This window comes from Lichenostomus cassidix, chromosome 17, assembly GCF_008360975.1.
Source record: "Lichenostomus cassidix isolate B80296 chromosome 17, HeHo_3.0, whole genome shotgun sequence".
NCBI lineage: Eukaryota > Metazoa > Chordata > Aves > Passeriformes > Meliphagidae > Lichenostomus > Lichenostomus cassidix.
The window spans coordinates 3,914,714-3,938,896 of NC_139497.1; the positions used below are offsets into that span (position 1 = coordinate 3,914,714).

At 45.4% G+C, this 24,183-nt stretch overlaps 2 protein-coding genes across 17 annotated transcripts in view; one reads left to right on the forward strand and one right to left on the reverse strand.

Moving 5' to 3' along the window:
• The window catches only part of AK8 (adenylate kinase 8), a 67,766-nt gene extending 49,085 nt beyond the window's left edge, over positions 1 to 18,681 (forward strand). For 4 of the 15 annotated variants that reach the window (XM_085076933.1, XM_085076931.1, XM_085076935.1 and 1 more), the window contains 3 exons: positions 1,963 to 2,033; positions 10,099 to 10,179; positions 12,197 to 12,809. In XM_085076933.1, coding sequence (XP_084933059.1) covers positions 1,963 to 2,033; positions 10,099 to 10,179; positions 12,197 to 12,393 — 349 coding nt within the window. In that variant the 3' untranslated portion in view covers positions 12,394 to 12,809. Of the gene's footprint in view, positions 1 to 1,962; positions 2,034 to 10,098; positions 10,180 to 10,573; positions 10,773 to 12,196; positions 12,810 to 18,035 lie in introns of those variants that run through there. The other 11 variants (XM_085076945.1, XM_085076939.1, XM_085076932.1 and 8 more) reach the window with 9 other exon arrangements.
• Positions 16,164 to 24,148, reverse strand: GTF3C4 (general transcription factor IIIC subunit 4). Of its 2 annotated transcripts, XR_014855463.1 has the most exons (6): positions 23,846 to 24,148; positions 21,198 to 23,018; positions 19,833 to 19,963; positions 18,869 to 18,957; positions 17,795 to 18,218; positions 16,164 to 16,662 (listed from the first exon to the last, which is right to left on the reverse strand). XR_014855463.1 is itself a non-coding variant. In XM_085076926.1 (5 exons), exons 1-5 carry the CDS (start codon positions 24,140 to 24,142, stop codon positions 18,154 to 18,156), a joined length of 2,403 nt encoding a protein of 800 aa, XP_084933052.1. In that variant the 5' UTR covers positions 24,143 to 24,148; the 3' UTR covers positions 16,164 to 18,153. The 2 variants fall into 2 exon arrangements, 1 of the variants encoding a protein (XP_084933052.1); XM_085076926.1 differs by having other exon boundaries at positions 16,164 to 18,218.
• Positions 24,149 to 24,183: the final 35 nt, after the last annotated feature.

A 24,183-nucleotide genomic window follows, 5' to 3' on the forward strand; every position in this document is an offset into this window, starting at 1 on the left:
TCACTTGTTATGTGTAGAACTGTCCCGATCATTATCTGGAAAGTCAGATTTCAGAGCCGAGGCACTGCCCACTTAGGTGAGTTTGGGATCAACTTTATCTCCCAGACAATTTAACCTTTCTGTTTTCTAGAGCAGGCAATCCAATTTCCATTTTACTCAGCCTCCCAGTGGGTTGATGACAAGTTTTCCTGCTGTGTGGCTGGTGTCATTATCCCTTATTTCAGAGCCTACCTATTAAACTAATGTCTTAAGCCAAAGTTTTATATTACTTAACCCAGAAGCTGGGGGGAAACTATCAATATATGGTAGTTCTGAATAAAGGGAATTAATTTTTTTAATGCTATCTTTTTTATCAGGGTCAATCTATTAGAAATACTTTTTCTTTAGTACCCCAACATTTTTTTTTTCACCCAGACTGCCTCAAGCCTGCTAATCTCATCGCTGCCCTGGCAAATGGGATGTTCAGCTACTTTTCTCTGAGGCTGCTTAGGTTTGCTCTGCTTTTTAGAAAAATGTGAGTATCCACTGAATGTAGGTCTGTTGCCTCCCTGCTGAACACCTGCACTGGCTTGCAAAGACATCCTGCTTTTCTAGTGGAGGGCACTCTGCAGGGATTGCTTCCCAAAACCAAATCCTGGAGGGAACAGATACAAGGAAAGGGATGAGCCAGATTATAAACTTTCCATAATAACTTATCTTGGAAGTTGCTGAGTTGGTGTTTGTACAACACTTTGAAATGTAAAACTCCAAATTAGACAGGTCAGGGTTTCCCGTAGTGTCCCTCAGGTGGGTGACAATCCACCTTGTCAGGACACATGGAGGACTTCAGTCTTCATCTCTCAGCCACAGAAATCCAATATTTACCCAGTTTGTTGTTTACTCCGTGGATTTCAGGGTCTAAGCACAAAACAGTGCCTGTGTGTGATGTTTGTCTGATGGTAGCTAAATTCTTCAGCACCACTTCTGGCTATGGGCTGCTGGAGGATTTCTGCCTTTTTTGACTGAGGAGTAGCTTGACTGATAGGCCCCTTCAAATCCAGAGAATCTGTTTCATCAAATCCTGTGGCCTGTCAGCTGTGGGGGGAGTGCTTTGTGAAACAGCAGGAATGGCAAATTCCCCCATTCCTTGTGCAACAAACCGGAGTTGTTGGGATGAGGAGCTCGCACGACTCAGCAGCTCTCTGAATTAGACACTGAGCATTTCTCCCGGATGGGAAATCAACCTCCTTCATCTCTCATGTGTTTTAGAATATCAAACCATGGAAGTTTAAACACAGTGTGTTGTTCTTGATAACCACAGCAATCTAGCTCTTCCTTGCTGGGGTTTTTTGTTTTCAAATATTCTTCCCTCTCCACCTTCTTCACTTGCTCCTCAGTATTCAAAAAGCAAAAAGCAGCTCAGCGCACCAATATTTTCTCTGCGGTGAAGTCAGCATAGAATATTAGTGTCCAAAAAGTTGTACAACAAAAGACTATCATATGTTGCACCTTTTAATCATGTAATTGCTGAGTGACATTTAACTCTGAGGCTTTAAGTTACTCCTTTCCAGCCAGCCTGCTCCTCGTGCCCCTCTCGTCCCTCCCTCCTCCCAGAGCAACCTGCTTTTGCAGAGTAGTGCTTTAACTACACTGAAGTTTGGCTGGGCTTCTACATATTACAGCAGCAACACGAAAGCAAACAATTGAAGTATTTGAGAACAATGAAATATGTATGGCTATCTGTGACAGCCCTATAAAGCAGAGCAATTAGCCGCGTAATCCGAGAAAGCCAAAGCGCCCGGCAGCCCACGGTTCCCTATTAGTTAAATGCTTTTTGTACGTCCTCATCCCATCAAATCAACTAACACTTCCTTTAATTGGTTCATGAATTATACAGCTCGGCTGCATTATAATTTAATCACCAGTAAACATTCCTGGGGCCTGCTGTAAAGTGTATAGCGCTCATTAATTCCTTAATTTCAGCAGATGGAAGGGGAGATCGGATGAACGGTGGCAGTACAGAGCGCCTTGGGCAATGGAAGAAGGAAAAAAAGGTGGGGGGCCGTTTAGATTTTTTTAAGGGCTGTCAGAAACTCAATCTGTGAGCTGTCAGCAGCCTGGACCCACTCCCCCCCCATGCCTCCCCCTGCCTTCACCCCACCTACCGCTGCAAGTGACTGACGGATTCATATGGAGCCTTGTCAAGCCGTCTTTAAACATCAAGCCAGCGGGTAAACCAAGCCCAATGTAAATTAATTCTTGTCTTACGGGCCCCCCTTTCTCTGTCCCCATGAATATTTCATGGCGGGCAGCATAAATATTAATTCTAATAGCTCTGCACAGTGGTTATTATTTCTGTTTTATGACAAATATTCATAAAATATTCAGGACCCTTTTTTAGAACATTTACACACTTGATTGTGAAATTTTCCAGCTTCCTGGGGACACAGTAAACATATTGGGGTTCTCTTGATGGACTTTTTTCTCTCTTAATTAATACTACGCTGCATTAATATTTAATCAGATTTAGTTTTCCTTTCCCCAGAAGTGAACCCTATTACATTTGAGGATTTATTTGACAGTATTTAAACAGGGAATTTTTATTCCCTATTATGAAATTGGTTTCCTTTGACATATATATAAAATGACACATTATAATCCATTCTTTTATTCCCTCCCCTTGCCCCCAAATCGTACACTTTCTTGGCGTCAGTTCTTTTATTTATTTTTACATACCAAATATCTGGCTAACGACAAAAGTTGGTGTTTAAATGTTGGGGGTGGGGGTTAAGCATCATTTACTCTAAATTTGATTCCCTTTATTTAATAAGGAGGAAAAGGATGGCTTTCCTTGTTAGGAGCAGGAGGTGCAGGAGCAAAGCTGCAGACAGGTAGCAAAGGCGTCAGACCTGAGATGAGTTTGCTGGTGCTCAACCCTGGAGTTGTTTCTCCACTCCAGATTTGCTTTGCAAGAATCTAATTACAGCAGGGCAGGGTTGCAGGGATCTGAGGAAAGGGGGAATCATTTGGGGAAGAGGGCTCAGCTTCCTGACCTCAGGCCTCTGGGGCTGCAGAGGCTGTGGATTGTCTGAGGAGGGGTTTGATTAACCTCGTGCAGGGCAGAAATCATGCCAGCCACACTTCTGCAAAGCACTGCTGGCTGCCATCTTATTCTGTGATTCATAAAGCACCGCTGGAATGAACTCCAGGGGGAATGCAAAGATGCTGGAATAACAGCTGAGAGTAAGGAGGAGGCAAAGAATAGAAATGAGGGGAGAAATGTAAAGCAGTTTTGAATGGAGGTATTAATGCATCCAAGCCACTTATTGCACACAGAAAGAGTTAATGTTGCCTCCTCAAAAGAAGCTCTAAAAATGCACTGAAGCCACTCCTACCAAACATTTGCTGTGTCTCTGTGCCTTTCACTGTGCTCTGTAACATTTACACAGCCCTGAGTCCTGCAGACCACTGCAAGGGCTCTGGCTGCCCAAAGGCCTGGGGTTCTGTGCTGCTGGGAATCCATGGAGCTGCTTGGCTTGATCCCAGCTCCAGACCCAGCCCATTGTTCTGTCAGACAGGCAGGCAGAGCCTGATTCCCCTGTGTGAGCTGCTGTGGCACCAGCTAGGACACTGCTGAGCCACCAGGCTGGTGGGGTGGGACAGGGGAGGGACACTGTCACCTCGGCTGTCTGGGATGGTGAAGCCCAGCTCATCTACCAGAGTCATTACTCTGCCCTGCTGGTGAAGGGAAGGAACATCTGCAGCCACCAAGGATGTTGTGCATCTCAGTCCCCTGGCCAGAAGTCATGTCCTGGGAATAGTGCCCCACTTAGCTGCCTTTTGTAGTTATTCGACAGAAATGCATCCATTTGAAAAGATCCAGTGTCTGGAAGTAGCTTGTCATCCCATGAATCATTGTAAGAGCTCAATGAGCAAAACACTCGTGCTGATTAACCTGTGTTTTAGTGTTTATGCAGTGTTTTCCCTTATGGGCAAAACCTAGAGGGTGAAATTACTTCCCAAAATAGAATCAAGTGTCTTTCATCAGAAGATATCCCAGAGTTTGAAAGGAATCAGTGAATAAAACCTCCCAAAAGCTCCTTCCATAAATAAGAGATAAGGATAATTTTATCCATTGCAGAGGCATGCAGGAGGAGTATTTAGGGTTGGGAATAAACTGTGATTCATGTCCAGTCAGTGGTGCAGCCTCAGCAGAGCCTTTGTATTCTAGGTAGCCCTGAGCAAAACACCTGGTTTGGAGCTGCAGTGAACCTGAACAGGGCTGGGGAGGAGGTAGATGGGATCTGTGTAACTTTTGCTTTTCCAGAGGGGATTTGGGGATGCAGAATGTGGAAATAGAACATGCCTGGGATCCTGGGCCACAGTGCCTGAGAGGCTTAGCCAAAGTTTTGGGTTCAAGGTGTCTTTATACCATAGGAAAAAGGGACATTCTTTGGGGGAACTGATTGATCCAAGTCAGTATCTCCGTCTAGAAAGTCAACAAAGCCAAGATGGTCAGGGTTTTATCTGGGATTAGGCCCTTGGATTCACCTCTGAACCTCCCTGTACCTGTCAAGTTGGACTTTATTTGTCATCTTGTTGTGATCACTCAGTGGTGCTACCCAAGGAAATGACCTTTTTGCAATGCAGATGGTTTTTTGTACCTTGAGCAAGCTGCCATCTCACTCCTGTCTGACTTGTAAAATCCAGCCATTTGTACAGTTTTGTGCACTTTTGGAAACTTTATAAATGATGTGGTCACTTTTAGCAATGAAAGACTTCAAGTTTATCCAGTTCAGGACAGTTTCTAGAGATGGCTTTTTCCCTCTGCCAGTTCAGTCCATGATGCCCCCCTAGGCTTTTCCATGCATTTGTGAGAACTCTGTGATTTCCTTCCCTGCCTGCTTTGGCTGCTTTGTGAACCAAAGGGAGGAGCTTGTGTTTGTGCAGAAATCACACAAGGATTTACCTGTTCTGGCTTCTTAGGGAGCTGCTGCATCCTTACCCTTCAACAGCCTCACCTCTCTCTCAGCTTTATATTTCAATTACAGCACTTGTGGCCATTGCATTGCCAGAACAAAGTCCTCCAGGAGAGTTGTTCTCTATGGGGAATTGTGCCACAGCATCAGGTCACACTGTTGATATCTGCACATGGAGTAAGATGTTCTTTGCCTTATGAAAGGCACAATTATTTCTAGCCTTGAATTTGACATTTTCCATTTGTCTGCCTGGAAAAGGCAGACAAAAAAAGAAAACTTTGTGTCTTTTCCCCTCTTTCTTTCACTCTCTCCTTCCTGTTCTCTTTCACTCTGATTCAGCTGAGGTTCTGTCAAAGTTCTGCCAGCAAAGTTTGCTGTAACTTTGAGATCACACAGGCATCTGATCTTCACATTCTTCTTTTTTTTTTTTTTTTAAAGCAGACTGATGTGGTACGTTGTAAACTGCCAGGAGCACTTGCTAATTTAGTAGTTAATGACAGTCACAGAGAGTGTTTTTCTTGCCCCTGGAGAGGCTTTAGACACAGCTGGGGTAGATTTGCCACTATCAATTATGCACAATTTTAAACAAGAATTGGCCAGCAGGGGCCTCTTTTTTTTTTTTGCAGAGTGCAGAGCGTGAAGAATGGGAATATGGCAGCTGGTACCTGCCTGAGACAGGGAAGATATATAGGAGTCAAGAAAATAAGGGAAAGATTAATAGCTTACTATTTTTAAAGTTGCAGTTTCAACCCAAAAGTTTAAAAGCTGCATTAAAAGTGGCCCGGTGTTGGCTGGTGGTGTATTTTTGTTTTAATTTGAGCATCCTAACTTTGATCTGGCCCTGGTGTAGCCACAAGCACAGCCAGGTAGGGATCAGGATCCTGTCTCAGATATCATGTTGTGTTGTCTTTTCATCCTTAAATCAAAACAAAGTATGAATTTGATTAGATTTAATGGTATAAATCTAATTTCACAGACAGTAGCTTTATAAAAAGGGCTTGGCTTTGGGCTCCACTCCACCACTGTCAGTCCAGAGCAACTCCAGGTAATGGGAAATGCCAAGGATGAGAATCTGCCCTAAGTAAATAGCTCAGGTCTAGAGCAGTCAACATCTGGATCCATCTAGGTCAGCCTCATGGAGCAGCTGTGCTGAAATGACAGGACCTGGCTCACTGCAGAGCTTCAGCTCTCTGGAGATGGGAAGGCAGCTGGCAGGGCAGCAGAGCCATCCCAGAAAGGGACTGTCCTTAGCAGGAGCATTCCTTGTTCCCTGGCACAGGGATTGCAGGGTTCAGGCACTCAGCACCTGCTTGTCTTACAGCAGCACTCCTGATTTTTCCATTACAGGTGTTTGAAGTCAGTGTTGTTTTATCCAGAAAGGAGGAAAACCACCACCAAATAAATCCTTGTGAGGACAGCACTGAGCACTGCCAGTTGTTAATAACTTGGATTAAGTGGGTTGGTTGCCATCTGGAACAAATGCAGCTCAGGATTAGCCGGATGCTGTTGTGTAGGTCACAACTCCTTCCTTCACTTATGGTGTGGTTGGGACACATTTTTCCAAAAATGCTGTCTCACCATCAGGGGTGAAAAAACCACCTCTGCCACCCCTGCTCTCCCCTCTCCTCCCTCCCCTGGCCAAGGGGAGCATCAGGATGCCCTGGTGACCTCCAGGCTCTGTCTGAATAGCCAGAAGCCAGAAGTGGCTGGAATACTCTTTTGGAATGCCAGATGGCTGGTAGGAAAACAGAGTTATATTCCAGCTGTTAGGGCTGGAACACATTTCATTGCCATCCAAAGGCAGCAAGTTCTCATTTGACTGGGTACACAGTGAAGGTGTCACCATCATTATTAATTTGTTGGAATTTAATCTCTCTAATGTATCTGGAAGCTGCACTAGATTGGATAAGTGATGTCAAGTACAGTGAGGAAGAGGCAGGATTCTGACACACGGGTTTTTTGTGCCTTTTAACATTTGTGTTCACAGTTTTATTATCTATAAAAGCTGCCAGGACTGGACCTTTTCCCACATGCCTCTCCTGGGAGATGGAATAAAGCAGAGAGGACAGAGCTGTGCTTAGGTTTCACTGGATGGCAGTCAGGGGGTTGTTTGTCCTGCAGAGGCTGCACCAAGTTTTCCCCACAATCTCCAACTAGGCACCAGGGATTTTTGGTTGCCCACAGGTGAATCCTGAGCCTGTGAGGATTCCTGATGCCCTCTGCCCAGCCCTGCTGCTGACTGACACCACTCCTGCCCTGCAGCTGAACTGGGAGCCCTGCAAGAGGAGCTGTGCTGGATGCTAATCCAGCCAGGGTGATGTTGTGTACTTTGACACGAGGCTGTGTTTCCTCACCTCCCTGTCTACCCATTCTGATGACATCTGTTTCATATTTCCCCTTGATAGGAGTTGTGACACATTACAACATACAAAGCCTGGCTGATTCCTAAAGTGAGCTTCACAGAGGATGTATTTATGTGAGAAAATCACACTCACTGTGTCAAAGGGGCCAAGCTGTGCTTGGAGAGGATTCCAGTGCTTGCAGGGAGTTGTTCACTTCCTGCTGGGTGAAGGTCATGGGTGCACCCTCTGTGTTATGAGGATTTCAAAGGGAAATGCAATAGATGTGTTAGCTGGACAGTTGGAAGGTCAGGTTTGTTATGTGATATCAGCCTAAGAGAGGGACAGAGGCCAAATGTTGCTCAGAAGTGCCTTGAGGAGCTGCAGATGTATCAGATAGCCAAGGCTAACACTTCCCAGCCTACATCCATGTAAATAGGCTTTACTCATGTGAGTAAACCTCCTGGGGCTGCATAATAGACTGTGTGGGGTATGTGTCTCCTTCAAAATGGTAATAAAGCTTTCTAATTGGAAGTATTTTAAGTCTAGACTGTAGTTCTGTCAGTGGTTTTCCCCTTCATCTTTTTTTTTCCCCTGCTTCTGAACGATTTTAAACTGACAGCCCTGGGGAGTGTTGTTTTCTCTTATCTGCAGGAGATGTGTGGAGTGGCAGGCTAAGGCATCCCACCTTCCCCTGGAAGGACCCTTGGATGGGGAGTTTGTGCTGCTGTACAGTAAATTCTGTGTTTGCTGTTACACAAAGCATGTGGGGGGAAAAATCCATATTAGCAGGGATGTCTGCACCTCCCACATCTTCCCCCTACACTCCTCTTTAATGGTGACACCAGACTGGATAATAAGCAGCATCTTGTTTCCAGGAGAAGGGAATCTCAGACAAGGCTTTCAGAGTTCATTTTGTTGGCAGCTTTTTAAGTGGAGTTTTTTAGGCTCTTCTGTTTCAAATACCATAATACTTTTTTGTGTTCCTAAGTATGAATTACGACAAGCTTTCTTGATATGCCAAGTTATAATCCTTCAGTGGGTTTGTTTATCTCAGGATATAATAGGGAGCTGTATCAATTATCATGACTGTATAAATGTTCTTCCTCTCTACTAGAATATTCATCTTGAGACATATCATCAGATGTTACCTGTTCTGACAATCACGTTTTGGTGCCATTGTTGGGCAACAGAAACAAAGAAAAACAAAATGTTAGGAGTGTAAGGGATAAAAGAGTGCTGAAACTGTTGTGCTTTTCCTGTCTTTGGAATCTCCCAGATCTTGAATGTTTTATTCCTGGCTGTTGTTTTGTTACCACAGTGTGAATAGAAGTCATTATCTGTAAACATTTGAAAAGAGAGATGATTTTCATAACTTTAAATCCAACAAAGGATTCTAGTAATCTGCTATGTGCATGCCAAGGTAAAGCTCAGCCTTTCATCTGGTCTGATCCCACCCAGTCAGTGTAAAATGTTCCTTTGGTGAATGTCTAAACCACGCAGTATCTCCTGTGAGAAGCAGACAAAAATGAAAACAGGAAGCCTGGCCTTGAAGGCAGCAGCAGGAGAAGGTGTGTTGTAAAGAAAGATGTATTTACAGCCCTCAGGTTGTGCTTCGCTGCTAAAAACTATTTCCACAGGTTCAAAGGGAGCCTTATTTTTTGTTTTGTTCTGAGCTAATTGTTGAATGTGATCTTTGCACAGATCTGCTTTAGTCTCCAAGAGCTGGGGGACAGGAGATTTGTGTCTGCTCAAGCTCAGCAGTTTGTCAAGAATTTTCTGCTGAAAAGCTTTCAAACACAAATATAAAATTAACAGGACCATTATAATGAACCAAAAAGACAAGGGATCAATGTGAGATGGGCACAACAGTTTATATGCAACAGTGTAATGTGTCTGGCTGCATGCAGGGAGTTGTTTTCTGGTTGTTTTCTGGTTCTGCATCCTTGACCCAAGCCAGGGCACTGGTGTCACCTCTGTGCAATGGGTTGGCCAGTCCTGCTCCATCCTCTGGTGCAAAGCTGTTCCTGGTGTGGAGCTCACCCCAGTGACACCCTGGGATTGCCTCTCTCGGATGCTGAGCAACTCTCACTGGCTCAGGCTCACTGGGAATTGCAGGTTTTGATCTTCACATGAAGCATTCAGCATGAATATTTCCTTTCAGCAGTGTCACCAGCCGTGCTGAGCTGCTCCCTGTGCCCGGGCAGTGCTGATGAGGGGACAGGGAATTGTCAGCAGCATCATGGGGCTTGTGTCATGTCTCACCACTCATCGTGCTTTGAAGGGTGCAGAGCAGGAGTGGGAGAGCAGAGAACTCACTCTGTGGGGAGACAAGGGCAAGTGGACTGAAATAGCAAGGGGAAAAACCCACTCATGGGCACTGGAGAAATGCATAATTCTGGCAGACAAGCCCTTGTTCTGTCCTTGACAGGAACAGCAGAGATTTTTTATTTACCTTTTGAGGCATGTTATGATTTTATTTCCTGGCTGGGTTGGGAAATGGATCAGGGAAGCTCAGAGGGAAGTGGTGAGAGGGTTGGGACAGGCTGAGCTGCAATTCCCCACTGCTGCCACCCACACTGCAGTCCCTGTGCCTCCCTGAGCCTGGAGACCAAACCAAACCTCAGCAGAAGCCACAGAGAAATCAGAGAAATCCTGAGCTCATGGTTGTGGCACTGCAGGTTTGGGGGAGGCTGTCACCACCACAACTGTACTCTTCACTTTAGCCAGGATTCACTCACCCTCTGAAGGTCACAAGTGATGTTCTCAGGATGTTAATTCATTAATTGTGTTCCCCACAGGGTGTTTTTCTTTAATCTGCCCTACGAGTCCATCATGGAGCGCCTGTCCCAGCGGAGGACTGATCCTGTCACTGGGGAGAGGTGAGCACTCCTGCCTCCTGTGAAACGTTTTCCTGACTGCCAGGGAGATGAAAGCACCAAAATAGGCTTCTTAGAAATCTGAGGAGCTCAGGAATACTGTACTCCTGCTTAGGGATTCCTTAAAAGAAAAGTTAAAACTTTCATAGCTCCTGAAGCACCAAGCGACCTTCCTGCTGCTCAGAGCAGGGGGTTTCAAACCTGGTGCCTGAAATCTACAGGAGCAAAAACTCAGATTTAACGTTTTAATGGGAACTAAATTGGGTGGTAAAATAAGGTTGAGGGAAGATGTCTGAAACCTAGCCTAAATGCAGTGGGTTTTCAGGCATTCCCATGGGAATTTTGAAGGCTTCCCAGCTGGGGAAAGTGTAAATCTTGCTGCATATTTCATCCCCAGGCTCCTGTGATGGTCCTGTCTGCTGGGAGGCATGAATGTATTTCCTGCTCAGTATAGCAAGCTCGTTTGAGTCCCTGAGTCACTGTGGGGTTGGTTCATCTCACTGTTGCCACCACCCCTTGTCTTACCAGTGACCTTCAGCTTTCCTGCCTTCTCCACCCTTGATTTCCAGGGAACAAGTCACAAATAAATTGATCTTCCCAACTACCTGCTGGAATTGGCACATGTTCACAACTTCACTTGTGGTCTGGTTTTACCATTCCCCACACTTTGATTTTAAACCTTTATTTTGGCTTTCTAAAGGCTGAATGCATCCTCTTGCCTCAAAGACAAATCCTGAACCCTCAAAGATTAAGGCCATGAGGAGTGGATTTGTCCCAAAGTGATGGATGATTATTCAGACATCTCACTCGAGGTGCAGCATTAACTTGTGACAGCAGCAGTGATTTGCTGTAACTGCTCTCTTTGCTTTAGTAATGAGCAATGTGGTTGTTCAGCAGAAAGGAACAGGCTGAGGCAAATCATTCCCACATCTTTGCATTTCTTATCATTAGGATTAGGCTGTTCAGTATCTGCTCCAGTTCACACGCTTCCCTCTCCCAGGCTCTGGGGTTTATTCCTCACCAGTTCTCCGTGAATTGAATTGGTTTTGGTGTTGTGTCTAATCCTTGGCACTGGGTAAATCCTGCCCCTCTGGCTGCAGGGCAGGGATGTCCTTCTCTGTGCCCTAAATGATTCCCATGTGGAGTGAACTCCATGTCCACATTGTTGGATGCAGCTCTGCAGAGACACAGGTTCTGCTTTTCTCCTTGGTTTTGCGTCTATCCCAAAAGTTTCAGAAAATTTGGCTGTACAGGAAGGGGAATAAACCGGTTTTGTGTTAGAGCAGAGGAGACATTTACTCAGAATTACCAATTCTAACAGGGAATTTAAACACTTGACTGCAAAGGAACTTTTAGAGATCATTGGAAGCCTTTGGCAATTCAGGGACATCATCAAAATTCCTTTGGTGTCAGCTGAGCTGGGCTGTGGCACTGCTGCAGGACTGTGAGGATGAAAATCCTCTTTCCTGCTGAAGTAACTGAGTGAACCCACGATTTCCTTGCATTCAAAGAAGCCAAATTCTGGCACATGGAAAATTAAAAATAACCAAAACCTATCTCAGGTGAATTAACCTCTTTTTACCTTCGGCTACCATATAAAGATGTTAGCAATTAAATGTCTGAGAGCCTTAAACACAGTTTTAGGTCCCAGCAATGCTGGACACAGGGCTGTGTTTAAATTTAAGGTTAGGCTTTTTTAGATGCTTTTTTAAAGACAGGAATAAAAAATTTAATGTCAGAGATCTGAAAATGCTTCTGAACCTGGAGCACTGGGCATGGGATTTCTCCTTGTGTGGAGCAGATCAACACTACCAGTGTCACCTCCAGAGAAACTCTTGGCCTTTGAGGATCCAGGAATGACAGATTACCTGCCCTGAAATTTCCAATCTTTGTTTTAAAACCCAGCCTAGAGCAGAAAGAGGCCAAAGAACTATGATAGGCAAAAGCCTGGAGAATCTGCAGAAGTGGCTGCTGTGTCCTCAGGCTGAGCTGAAACCATGGCATTTCTTCTCCTCTGCAGATACCACATCACCTTCAGACCAGCTCCCACTCCAGAGATCCAGGCTCGTCTCAGGCAGAACCCCAAAGACCAGGAAGAACATATTGAGAAGCACCTGGAAATCTATTACAGGAATCTCAAGGACCTGGAGGATTTTTACCAAGATGCCTTTCATGTCAATGCTGACCAAGACCCTTATGTTGTCTTTGAGTTCATAGAAAGCTGTATCATTAAGCCCCTTCCGTGTAAAAAAATTAGAAGTTTATAATTGATTTCTGGAAGGGTTGATTTTAAATTTTTCCCCTGTAATATTTGCAGTCTGGTTGTTGCAGTGGCAGGTTATCACCAGGAAAGAAGAAATCAGCCAAGCTGAGTTAAATCTGAAGTTCACCAAGGCTGAGTGAAGTACAGACGGTAAGAAATTTGGCTTCAGGGGAAAGCTTTTTGGTTTTTGTTTTGTGATGCAAGATATGAAACATTGTGGCTGAGGAAGTCCTGTGTTTAATTCAGATATCTTTTTCTGTTTCTGAATAGTCGTTTTGTCTTCACTATGTAAAACCCATGAAGCCACATTGGAGTGTTAAAGCTGTTAGATGGTCCTGTTGCTGTCAATAGATTTGGGTCTTTATTGCTCTCTTTGGCTGTGTGTGTCTAAATCTAGGTGGAGAAATGAAAAATGTTCAGGCCAAATTTCCTTCTTGCTCCTGTAGAGTAACTTCAGGTGAAAAGGCCCTGGTTGTCCAGGTGGCAATGGGGATATTCTGTTATTTTATGAGAACTTAAAGTCAGAATTTTCAATACTTTTGGGAGGGGAGGGATGTTGATGAATAGGAACTGGACTTTCCAGCCTTGAGGGCAGCTCTAAAAGTCTCATGACAAATATCTTTGAAATCTAAGAAAGCCAAATCCAAGCAAGCTGAGTCCCTGGTGCCTCTTGAGGTGAGAAATTCCAGCCTGAAGCAGCAGGCTGAGGCAGAGGCTGCTCCCAGCCACAAACCCTCATGTTTAACTGGGCAAGGACATTTTTAACAGCCCTACCTGTTACAAATGTGCTGGTTGGTGGCTGCTTGGGCAGCTGGGTTTTATGCCACTGCTATGAAGATGTGCTGCAGCATTCGTGCATAATTGGGAGCCCTTCTATTAATAATACATGGGGAGCTCATCTTGCTAATATCACCTTCATCTGAGCATTCCTACTAAACATTTTGATAGATGAAATGGGTAGAGAGTGTATTTAAATACTGTTTGTACTGCAGCTAGGGTACAAAAGGGACAGTGCATCTTTAATTAGACAGGTACATCTGCTTAATTAATTTAGCTGTAAAGCCCTTTTTCCTCTTCATTCTTTCATCTATATGCGGATGCTATATTAGTTCCGCTCCGCTGGTTCCATAGAAACTGAGAAAAAGAGCTCAGTCTCATTGAGATGCACTTGGCATGTCTGGGTAGGAGTCTCAGGTCAGTGGTCAACCCCCAAGGGTTTGCAGCAGGCCTGAAGTGCAGAACGTCAGGGTTAGCAGAACATGCTAATACTCATGTAGAACTCTCCCTCAGAAACAACTAAAACAATTGACATTCATTTAATTACTGTAAACGAAACAGCCCCTGCATGACTTTGCATAGTAAAGCCTGTTAATACCAAAAAGGTTCAGTGGGTGGAAGGAGGAATTAGGCTTTTATAATTGGAATGCAACACTTGAAAACCAATTTGGTAACTAGGCGTGATTTTATTAGCATCTTATTCTGGCAAAACAAATGTTGAGCAATGAGAGAAACAAGGTAAAGAGGAGGTGGTAGGAGCACAGCAGGGATCAGACGTTACTGATTGCACAGCTTTGCCCAGGTCTGGAATGGACACCTTCCATCACTCTGCTTCCCAGAGACACTTTGTGGAGAGGGCTGCCTGGAGGTTGTGCTGTACCCTGTAAGTTATGCTGTTCATTATGTGGTTTAGCAACGAGGGGAGTTTGCCCAAGTGTTTCACAAAGTTTTGTGTCTACCTGCTCCAGACTCCAGATCCTTCAGTGGTGGAAGGACCCTTGAACGTTCCCAGGCATGAGACCCCATCCTCCAGCACCATCTCTGCAGGGAGCCCCTGAAGCTCTTGAAGGATTTCCCTGCTCTCACCTTTCCCTGTGAGGCTTGGATGCTGCTGAGGGAATGGCATTAACCCTGACCTGCTCCATGGTGAGGGCTCTGAGGGGCAGGAATGGCTCTTCCTCCTCCTCTCTCCAAAAGAATATTTATTGTCTTTATGTTGTCATTGACAACCACAGTATTTCTTCTCTAGAAATACACAGTAGGATTGATAGGATGAGGAAACACCAAAGGAAAGGGTGACTGAGTGAAAAAGTCCCCAACCCTTAAATGAATTGAGGTAAAAGGCAGCAATGAGGTCCCTCATCACCAATTCCAGAGCAGGGGCTGAAGACTGAGTCCTCACAACCCCAAACTTCAGCCTGAGTTCCAAGAAGTGCACTAAGGCACTGAAACACTGTACAATCTAGAGCTGTTCCAGTTATCCATCAGACTTGGATTAGCTGGGATTTCTTCATCCCAGTGGAGGAGGGATTAAGTCTGTTATCAGCATGAGCAGCAAATCTTAAATGCTGTCTGAAGCTCCTCCTAAGGACAGTGACACCTTAGCTCTGGACAAACAGCCTCTCTGGCTGTTCATTCTCAGCTGCAAGAGCAAGAATCACAGTCCTTTCAAATACAAACAGAAGCAGAAGAGCATCAGGAACCCTCAGCCTCTGCTGGAATGTTTCTCTCCCTCTGGAGATGAGGGTCCTTAACAGCCAAAATGTTGACCACCAAAAGGTGAAGCAGCTGAGAACCTCCAACTATCCACTTGTTTGAAGTATCCTGCAAAAACTTGGTGAGATAAACTCCAATTCTGTGGGATTTGTTCTTTGAACACTCCAGTATGTGTCTTAAAACAGATTGGGTCTTGAAATGAGGTGTGTTAGTTTGAGGAGGCAATTCTGATAATGGCAAAGTAACACGAGGATGTGGCAGCAGGTGCTCATTCCTTGCTCCCCTTCCCTGTGGGGTGACAGCAAGGTTTGATCAGGACAATGTGTGGGACAATTGCAGCCCTGCAGGAGCAGAACCAATCCCTGGGTGCCCAGAACTGCCCATCACGAGTCTGAGGCATGAAAGGATTCCTGGAGCAGCCTCAGTGCTTGCTGGGCAGCCAGACCCACTCAGGTCAGCACCAGGGGTTAAATGTTACTGAGTGAGATGGGCTCTGCTATTCTGGTTAAAAATGCACTTAGGGACAAGTGCTGGTTTACACAAAAATGGAATTACAATTCCTGTGCACCTCTTGTGAACAGGTCAGGGTGAGGAGTGAAAGCTTTTTGCTAAAGGATCTCCACTGGCAGACAAAGACAACATTGTTGGCTTTAAAATTCTATTTTCCCAGCAGTGTGAAACCAGGTTAAATAAACTGGCAATGGCAGACTGAGTATCTACTGCCTGGAAAGACAGGGAAAATAAACATTAATGCTGCAATGTTAATGTGAGGTGTGCTAGAGCTTCTCCATGGCAAAGCATTAAAACTCAGTCCAGGGAAATTCAAGAGAACTGCCAGAAGTGATCAACAGGAACCAGTCTAATCTGCTATAATGTGAACCTTTGGGTCAGCCAGACTTAAACATTCAGCAGATCAGGGCATTTTGATGGTTTCTAAGCCTCTACCAAAGAAATGCTGACTTTTTCTGAAAGCTCTGGGACATGGTTCTGCAGGGCTCCCTCCCCTTCTCCACAGGCAGGAGGATTTCTAAATTGGAACATTTACTGATGAGCTGGTCACGACTGCCAGGGCAAGGACTTGCAGCTTCCACTTAAAATGCCTTCCCAACCACCACAGCTAAACCTCACCTCAGCTCAGCTCATATGGAAATGGATGTTCTGTTTCCCCCAAGCCCCAGGAAACTTTGCCCCAGGTAGCAGAGCTGGCCCCAAACTCCACACACGTTGGGTATTGAGGTTACTCCTTGTTTTACTGGATGCCAACATGAGCTACATTTTCTTTCTCTGCAGACACACTGAAGTAATTTCAATTTTCAATGCACAGCAATAAAAAACTAAACGTTTCTTTAATACAATTATGGTATCACTTCCAAGGATATTTACAAACAAGGCTAATTATTTTACAGATGAGCGTGCTTCTGCTGTTTCTAGGCTACTATAATAATGTTCTTCTCAGTCAATGCATGATCATGCTTAATGCATGAGACACTGAGCAGAAGGACAGCTGTTTAATGTTTGCTGAAAAAAATTTGCTCCTACTGAAGGTGAAGGAACATGAACAAAATATGCATAGTCATTGAATCGAGGAAACAAGCACCAATCACACATGCACTGGTGGGAGACTGATACTGTCAGCACAATTCCATGATTTCTCAACAGCTGTAGAGCACTTCCCACACAGTGAAAGTGTCAGGAATCACAGACAGGGCGACACCTCTGCCATTGGTACTCTGCAGAATGGAAATACATAAACTCAGGATTATTTGACAGCATGGATTGAAGTTAACAAGACAAACTGTACCAAGTAACCACACACATTTGGGAGGTATTACTCCTCTAACACTGCATAGGAGGTTCATAAGATTTTCCTGCTCTCTGTAGGAACAGATGGCAAAAAAAGTTTTTTCTGATAGGACAGTTAGAAGGCAAAATAAATTTCTGGGCTCAGCCACGTGAGATGGAGAGGGACTTTTTACAAGAGCCTGGAGTGACAGGAAAGGGGGAATGGCTTTAAAAGGGTTAGATGGATTATTAGAAAAAACTCCTTCCCTGTGAGGGTGGGGAGGCCCTGGCACAGGGTGCCCAGAGAAGCTGTGGCTGCCCCTGCATTCCTGTCCATAGCAGGGGGAGGGATGGGATGAGCTTTATGGTCCAACAGAAACCCTTCTGGGATACATGAACAGCTTCACCAGCCTCTTTGGCCTAGAACATGTCAGCCATGGTGGGGTTGGGTTTGGGCTGTTCTGTTCATTTGGGGCTTTCAACTGAGCTATTATGTAAAGAAAAACTTTCAGCTGGGAGTGATTCCTTGTGTGTCAGACTTGTGTAACACTCAACTGCTCTGTGAGGGAGACTCTCAATTTAATTGACAGTAACTTTTGATAACTGAGTTTCTCTGGAAAAGAGGATTCCTGTTTGTAGAGGGTTAAGTGAAACCAAAGGCAAATACATTGGCAAAAGCTGGGAAGGAGTTAGAACTTAGTTCAGGAAAAAAGTGGGGCAAGAGACTTAAGAGCATTGGAATTTTTATACATATATATGTATATATATATTAGTGTTTAAGCTAATTGCTATTAGTTTAATAATTATTACATTTAAAAATTATCCTTACTGATCCCTATTTGACCCAGGCAGCCAATATCACCCTTCTGACTGAAACACTTGTGAGACAGTTGCTCTTCTAGATTTGAGTGAAATTCATAAAATGGCCAATTTCTTTCATATGGCTGTAACAGGCATCTGCTTCTCTGGGCAAGAAAGTGGAACCACAGCTTATTTTGACAGTTCAGTGTTGTAGAGCAAATGCCAGTGCTTGTTAAAAAGCAAAGGAGAGCACTACAAGCTGGAGCCTTCTCTACGCACCAAGACCACTCAAGAGGCAGCTCTGCTGTTCCCATCCCAGCTTTTGGGAAATGACACCACTGTCAGGCAGAAGGACAATTCCCACTGGGCTCAACCCTTCAGTTCCTTGTCAGTGTCCAGCTGCTGAGGCTTCCATGGGTGCATTTCCAAACAGCTTCAAACAGGTGTATTCCTGTTTCTGGAGCATGGAATGGGCTCTGGACTTCAGGAGTTTGTAGAACCTGTGATGTTCTATTTACAGGGCTGTGGACAGTATCTTCCCCCTCCAGCAGAGTCTGTGTTCCTGTCTCTTTGTCCTCCAAGGCTGAAGGGAGCTTATGCAGTAGAGAAAATACTTCAGATCTTGACACAGCTTTTCTCTAGAACACAGGAGAATCACAGAACGTGCAAGGTCCCTGCAATAACCTCTTGATCCATTCAGGATCTGCAAATAAGAAAACAAGTTGTTTAAAACTGGAGGTAGAGATGAACAGAGGAATGACATCTGAGATGCACCAACTAAACAGGAATCCTGAACAGTTTGCATATATTCACCATGCAGGAGTGACTGAGGATTCAGTGAAATCCAACTGTTTCTGCCCTGAAATTTCAAGTAATGTTGGTTCAAATTCCACCTCAGCAGGAGACAAAATTAGGGTGAAACAGTCTATGCTTTATCCTGACATACTCATAGGAAAAAAACTTAAAGGATCACCATGGCACAACTGTAGCGTCCTCACTTTCTAAACTGAAATTATATCTTCACATAACACAGTCCTTGATTCCTGTCTCTTTATCCCTCTTGCAGAACTGGATGCTCATATATTCAACTTGAACATCAACCTAAATGGAGCATTCCAGCACAGATTATGTGTTTGCCCAGCTCTCATTAAAACATGGGATTTATACATCAATTTCTGCAGTCATTAATTTGTAATTAACACATCACTAATGCCCAGACAACGCCAGGATACTGTGAAATGCAGAGCTTCACATGGTAACTGCCTAAAAGAGAAAAGTCAGTGAAACAAATTCAAGCCATTTTGCAGATAGAAAGCCCTAACCCTGCCCCTTTTGGCCCCAGGAACATTTTACCTTCTGGGGTTGGATGCCGTGCAATGCTGTCGTGAAGCAAACACCTCCTGTACACCAAACTCTGGCAGGACTGGTAGGTTAGAAAGCACCTGTGAAAGGGTAAGTCGTTTTATCAAGAGGTTTGGGGTTTATTGTTTTATTACCTGCTCCTGAGCCCTGACTGGGCTGGGCTCTGCTCACAATTTGCTTTCTGAGAGCAAAGGCAGTAATGAACCACATTAAATATGAATATTAATAATTTATTAATTCAGGCAAATGAAAGTTCCCAAGTGTACCAAATCACATAAGGACACAAAAATGAAAGGTCAAGAATCAATCTAGCATTGGCCAAAAAAATTTTAGCATACAGTAGAGGAGGTAAAAAGCTTGAGGCCCTACTTCCCAGGCAAGAAACAGGGTGTCCTTAAGACCACGACTTAAGGACTTTACCCAAACTAGCACATAAAACCTATTAGGCACAACTTTTTCTTTGTGACAAACAAGTAACTTACCAAGGCTCCAGGGACAGTCTCCATGTAACCCACACATTGGTACAGGAAGATTGAATTTTCTAGATGTTCCAGAACTTGTCTGACTTCTCAATGTGCCTTCTTGATGTTCTCAATCATTTTTTGTTAAACTGCTTTTGTTGTCAAATGCTGAAGCAGCTTAAACAAACCCTCCTTCAAGTGATATTCCAAAGGACGACTTGTCCTTGATTTTCCCTTGCCTGCTTTCTCCCTGATCCTGTATTAACCCCAAAAAAGATGCTCAAAAGCATTTTATTATAAAAACATTGTACTGCTAAGAGAACCAAATCCAAGCTTCAGTGTTCTCTCTCTTATGGAAGAGGAGAGGACAAGTAACAGCAGCATGGCTAACGTGCTTTATGCCTTTTCAATCCAATGCTAACAAGTGGTTTAATGAGCTCTTAAAGAATTTTTAAATTATCCAGAGGAGGGGGAAAGCTCTGTCAGAGCCTTACCTGAGCCAAATGTGGCCGTTGGAGCACACAGCCTGTTTGCGGTCGGTGAAGGGCAGGATCTCCTTGCACAAACTGCAGTGCTCAGGGAAGGTCTGTTTGTTCATCTTCTTCAGGATGTGCCCAATCAGCACCTGGAACACACAGGAGGCACTCAGTGAGGCAGCCCAGGGTGGGAACACCTCACTGTGATTTCAGAGCGTGACACAGAATGCACTGCATCCCAAGAAATCAAAGTGTAAGGAATGCAATGTATCAATAAGTATTAATTAATTATTAATCCTCCTTTTGTTATCCTCCTAAAGATTTCTGTCCCACAGTAAAGGGATACAGACCTTAAAAACAATAATTCCTTAGAAATTTTGAAAGTACTGCAAGAACTGGTATCACACCACTGACCATTACAGCAATGCTTTTCCTCATGCCTATCACAGTGGATGTGCTCAAAAAATTCCTGTTCATAAATTACCTGAATTCCAGCAGTCATCTGGGAGTACAAGGTTTATAGCAGAACATTTACATGATCAAATTTGTCTGTGACATTTCAATTGATATAAACCACATCGCAGGGACCTTTAAAGTGTGACAGCAAACTGAATACATAAAATACAATTTAGAAGTCGCTTTGCATCACCATAAAAAGAAGAATGTTGTTTCTAAGGTAAGAAAAGCAATCTCTCAAACCTTCAATTCACAGTACTGGATGCTAGAACAACCCAGCAGTTGTGCCTGAGTACTTTTCCTGTGAATTACTGAAGGCCACACCACACTACATTAGTAATTTTGGCCATGTGTGTCATAATAAAGGCTTTCAGTCAGCTTGGTTAATTGAGTATCCTGATTTAACTCATAAAACACAACCACTTTCTGACCCTCTGAAATTGATCTTTGCACTGAAGGCTCAGGGAGCAATGACAAGACCATTATGAACAGTAATTCCAGTAGAGATACTTCTGCAGCTCGTAAAATCAGAACTGCAGCATGAGTGACCAGAGGAAATACATCTGAAGTTTAGTTTTGTAAAGACAATGGATTAAATAAGCTTAGTCATGAAAGCAAATATCCCTCACTCAGTTCATGCTCTAAACCCACTGACAGCAGCAGAATAACCCCAGTCCTCTTCCTTGGTCTGCAAAACCTCAGACATCATTATTCCTCACCATACCTGATCCAAATTTCAACATCTGTGTTTATAATCCCTCCTATTTCCCAATATCAAGGAAGGACAATTCAAGGTGAAAGCCCAACAGAATCTGACTGGCAAGGATGACATGACCACAGCTCTCATTCCCAGCCAGCTGTATTTTCAGGAGGGGGAAGAAGGAAGCGACAGTGACACAGAATCCCCCGAGCAGAGGTGCCACTTACTCGTGCTGTTCTGTCATCGTAGCCATCATCAGACATTAAGAAGTCACAGACTCCTCTGGTGGGAATGCTGGTGTTTTCTGTAATCCACGTGTGCAGATAAACTTCTCCCAACACACGTTTCATGTGTTCTCGAGTCAAGTGCATTTCTACAGCCTCAATCTGTGCCTGTATTTCAAGCAGCTTTTCTACCATTGGCTCGCGGCCTCCAGTGTCACTTGACTGATGGAGAGAATCCTCTGCAGTGTCATCAATGTCCACACCTTTGCCTGTGTCACCCAGGCTTTGCTTGCTGGCTTGTTTGGAAGTCCCTTCCTCTTGATCATCTTCAGTGCTGCCCATCCCAGGGGAATCTGATATCAAGATTTTGGCATCCTCGTGTGAAGGTCTCCACGTGACCTCTGAGGGAGCTTTCTGCATTGACTGGTACAAAATCCTCAGGAGAAACAGCTTAAACCTCCAGAAGTAAGTGGAACCACAGCTCTCTATCTTTTTATCCAGTGCTTCCTGTAGGAACTGAGGAATATGCTTATCCTTCAAAATTTTCCAGCGTACAAGATCCGTCAAGTCCACTTGCCGGAAAAGGTTCTGAACGGAAGATTCCAAGAGCTGTGCAGCTGCCTCCTCGAAAGTCTTGAGGGTGACAAACTGAACCTGGTAGTTTTTGTTGACCGGGTGCAGCCCGTTGGCCATGCCCTCGGTCGTGATGACCGCCAGGTATGCCCCACACGGGCTGACGGCGATCCCGTGAGTCCTGACAGAGCCAAACACCTCGGAGAGCTTTATCAGCTGGTGCTCAAACTTTAAAGCAACGTCTGTGAATATGGGGATGAGCTGCCTGACCTTGCCGTCGCTGGAGCAGGTGTACACCGTGCCGTTCTGCTTGTCTGCAGTCATGGAGACGATGGGCAAGGAGTGGAGCCCTGTCACGTGGGAATTGTGGACGTTCAGCCCCGCTTTGGATATCAACAGGAGGCACCAGAACACGTAAGGGCCTCTTGCAGCCACCACCAGGCTACAGCTGCATTTCTGGTAGGGGTGGTAGAGAGGGATACATTTGATGCTGTGCACGGGCAGCTGGTCCATTTCCTGCCACAAGACCACGGGCTGTCTCAGCGTGAAGTAGCCTTTGACCGCCTTGAGGTTGACAGGGATGATCTTCACCGGGCCGTACGCACTGCCCACGATCAGTCCACTCATCTTCCGGTTGTTGTGTTCATATTCCCACCAGGACAACACGCTGGGGGAGCTTATTCCCGACTCGATGGTATTGCAGGAAGTGATGGATTCCTTCCCCAGAAAGGGCAGCTGGAACTGCCAAACGGCGATGTTGCCGTTTTCGAAGAGCACCGCCAGCAGCACGCTGCCCACATCCCGGCACTCGTTGTTGTGCTTCACCTGCTGGGTGGTGCAGATGCCTGACCACTCCATGCGCACCGGGGTCTGCATGCTGTGCCGCCGCTGGAACTCGGGGAAATCTGCCAGCTCCCCGCAGGGAGTGTCAGCCTTGCACAGTTTGTAGCTGGCCTCGAACAGGCGCTCGCCGTACAGCTCGGTGAGGTCCACCAGCTGCACCCACTGCAGCCTGTTGAGGTTGGCGTGGATGGTCAGGCGGTTGTCCATGGTCAGAGCTGCCAGCAGGCACCTCCCGTTGGCGTCACAGCCCAGAGGGGACCAGCTGGAGTATTTGAATCCCCGCATGGGGGTCAGGGATTTTCCCTCGGGATTGAACACTCGGTCCAGCATGAACGTCTGGCTGACGGTCGGATCCACCGAGCTGGCAAACTTCTCCTTACATTCTGCCACCTCCTTCTTTGGGCCAACCTAAAAGAGAATGAAAAGGATCTCTAAAACAATGGTACAACTGATTTTTAGGAAGGCTTTCCTGGAATTAATTGCCTCTTGAAGCAGAGCATCCCCAGTCACAGCCTACACTACACTGTTCCAGTGGTTAATTAATGTCACTTCTAAAGACTTCAGCTTCATTAATGCCCCGAATTTGCATAGTTTTTACTCTCAGCTATTGAATTTTTGTCTGCTGAATCAAAGAGCCTGTTTTCATACTTCTGTTTCCTTAAAGATACCTGGCATAATATTAAAGTACTCAGTATTTCAACTCTATTCCATATTCTCAGCATTGTTTTGGAAAATAAAATCAGATTCAGAACAGAAGTATTATTTAGTAAGACATTTACCCACACCTGCCAACTTTGTAAAAAGTCAGATGGTTCCCTGAAGGCCAAAGAAATCCCTGCTGCAAAAATCCTTCAGCTTAGGTAGCAAAACAGAAGATTCCTACTAATAATTGCACTGGAGCTCAAGTAACTCTTAGAAAAACTGCAAAACTTTAGAATCCCTGGATATCACTGGGGTATGGTTTCCTCTCCCTTGTGCTTTTAAAAGGCATCACCACCTGAGAGCCTGCAGCAAGTTCTGGGCAGGGAGAGCGAACACCACGTCCAGTCGTTCCTTAAACACCTCCAGCGACGGTGACTCCAGACCTCCCTGTACAGCTCATTCCAACGTCTGATCACCCTTTTTGTTAAGGAATTCCTCCTGATGTCCAACCTGAACCTGCCCTGGCTGCCTCTTCTCGCCACCCTCAGCCCTTTAGCTATTTACCCAGTGAGGAGGCCGAGCCGGGCGCTCACCTTGAGCATGCAGGCGGTGCCGGGCGCGGGCACGGCGGTGCGGTGGATGACCATGTCCTGCCCGCCGCTGTGCACGTCGCTGAGCTGCTCCAGCACGGCGATGCTGCGGGCCGTGCTCACCGACACCCGGTGGTCCTCGGACCAGGCCAGCGGCTCCAGCCCGCTGGCTCCGTGCTGCAGCCGCACCGCCGGCTCCCGCCGCACCGCCGTGAGCCGGAACCCCGCGCTCGCCGCCGCCGCCTCCTCCGCCACCGCCTCGAGCCCCAGCGGCGGCTCCTCCCGCCCCGCCGCCGCCATGTTACCCCCGCCTCACGGGCCGCGCGCACGCGCCGCCGCCG

What these genes read in the sequence shown, in the direction of transcription:
- GTF3C4 (XM_085076926.1), bottom strand. Translation starts at nt 24,142, where the DNA reads ATGGCGGCGGCGGGGCGGGAGGAGCCGCCGCTGGGGCTCGAGGCGGTG. An exon ending in GCACCGCCTGCATGCTCAAG is followed by an intron (nt 23,019 to 23,845) that starts GTGAGCGCCCGG and finishes ATTCTCTTTTAG; the next exon opens with GTTGGCCCAAAGAAGGAGGT. An exon ending in ACGATGACAGAACAGCACGA is followed by an intron (nt 19,964 to 21,197) that starts GTAAGTGGCACC and finishes TGTGTGTTCCAG; the next exon opens with GTGCTGATTGGGCACATCCT.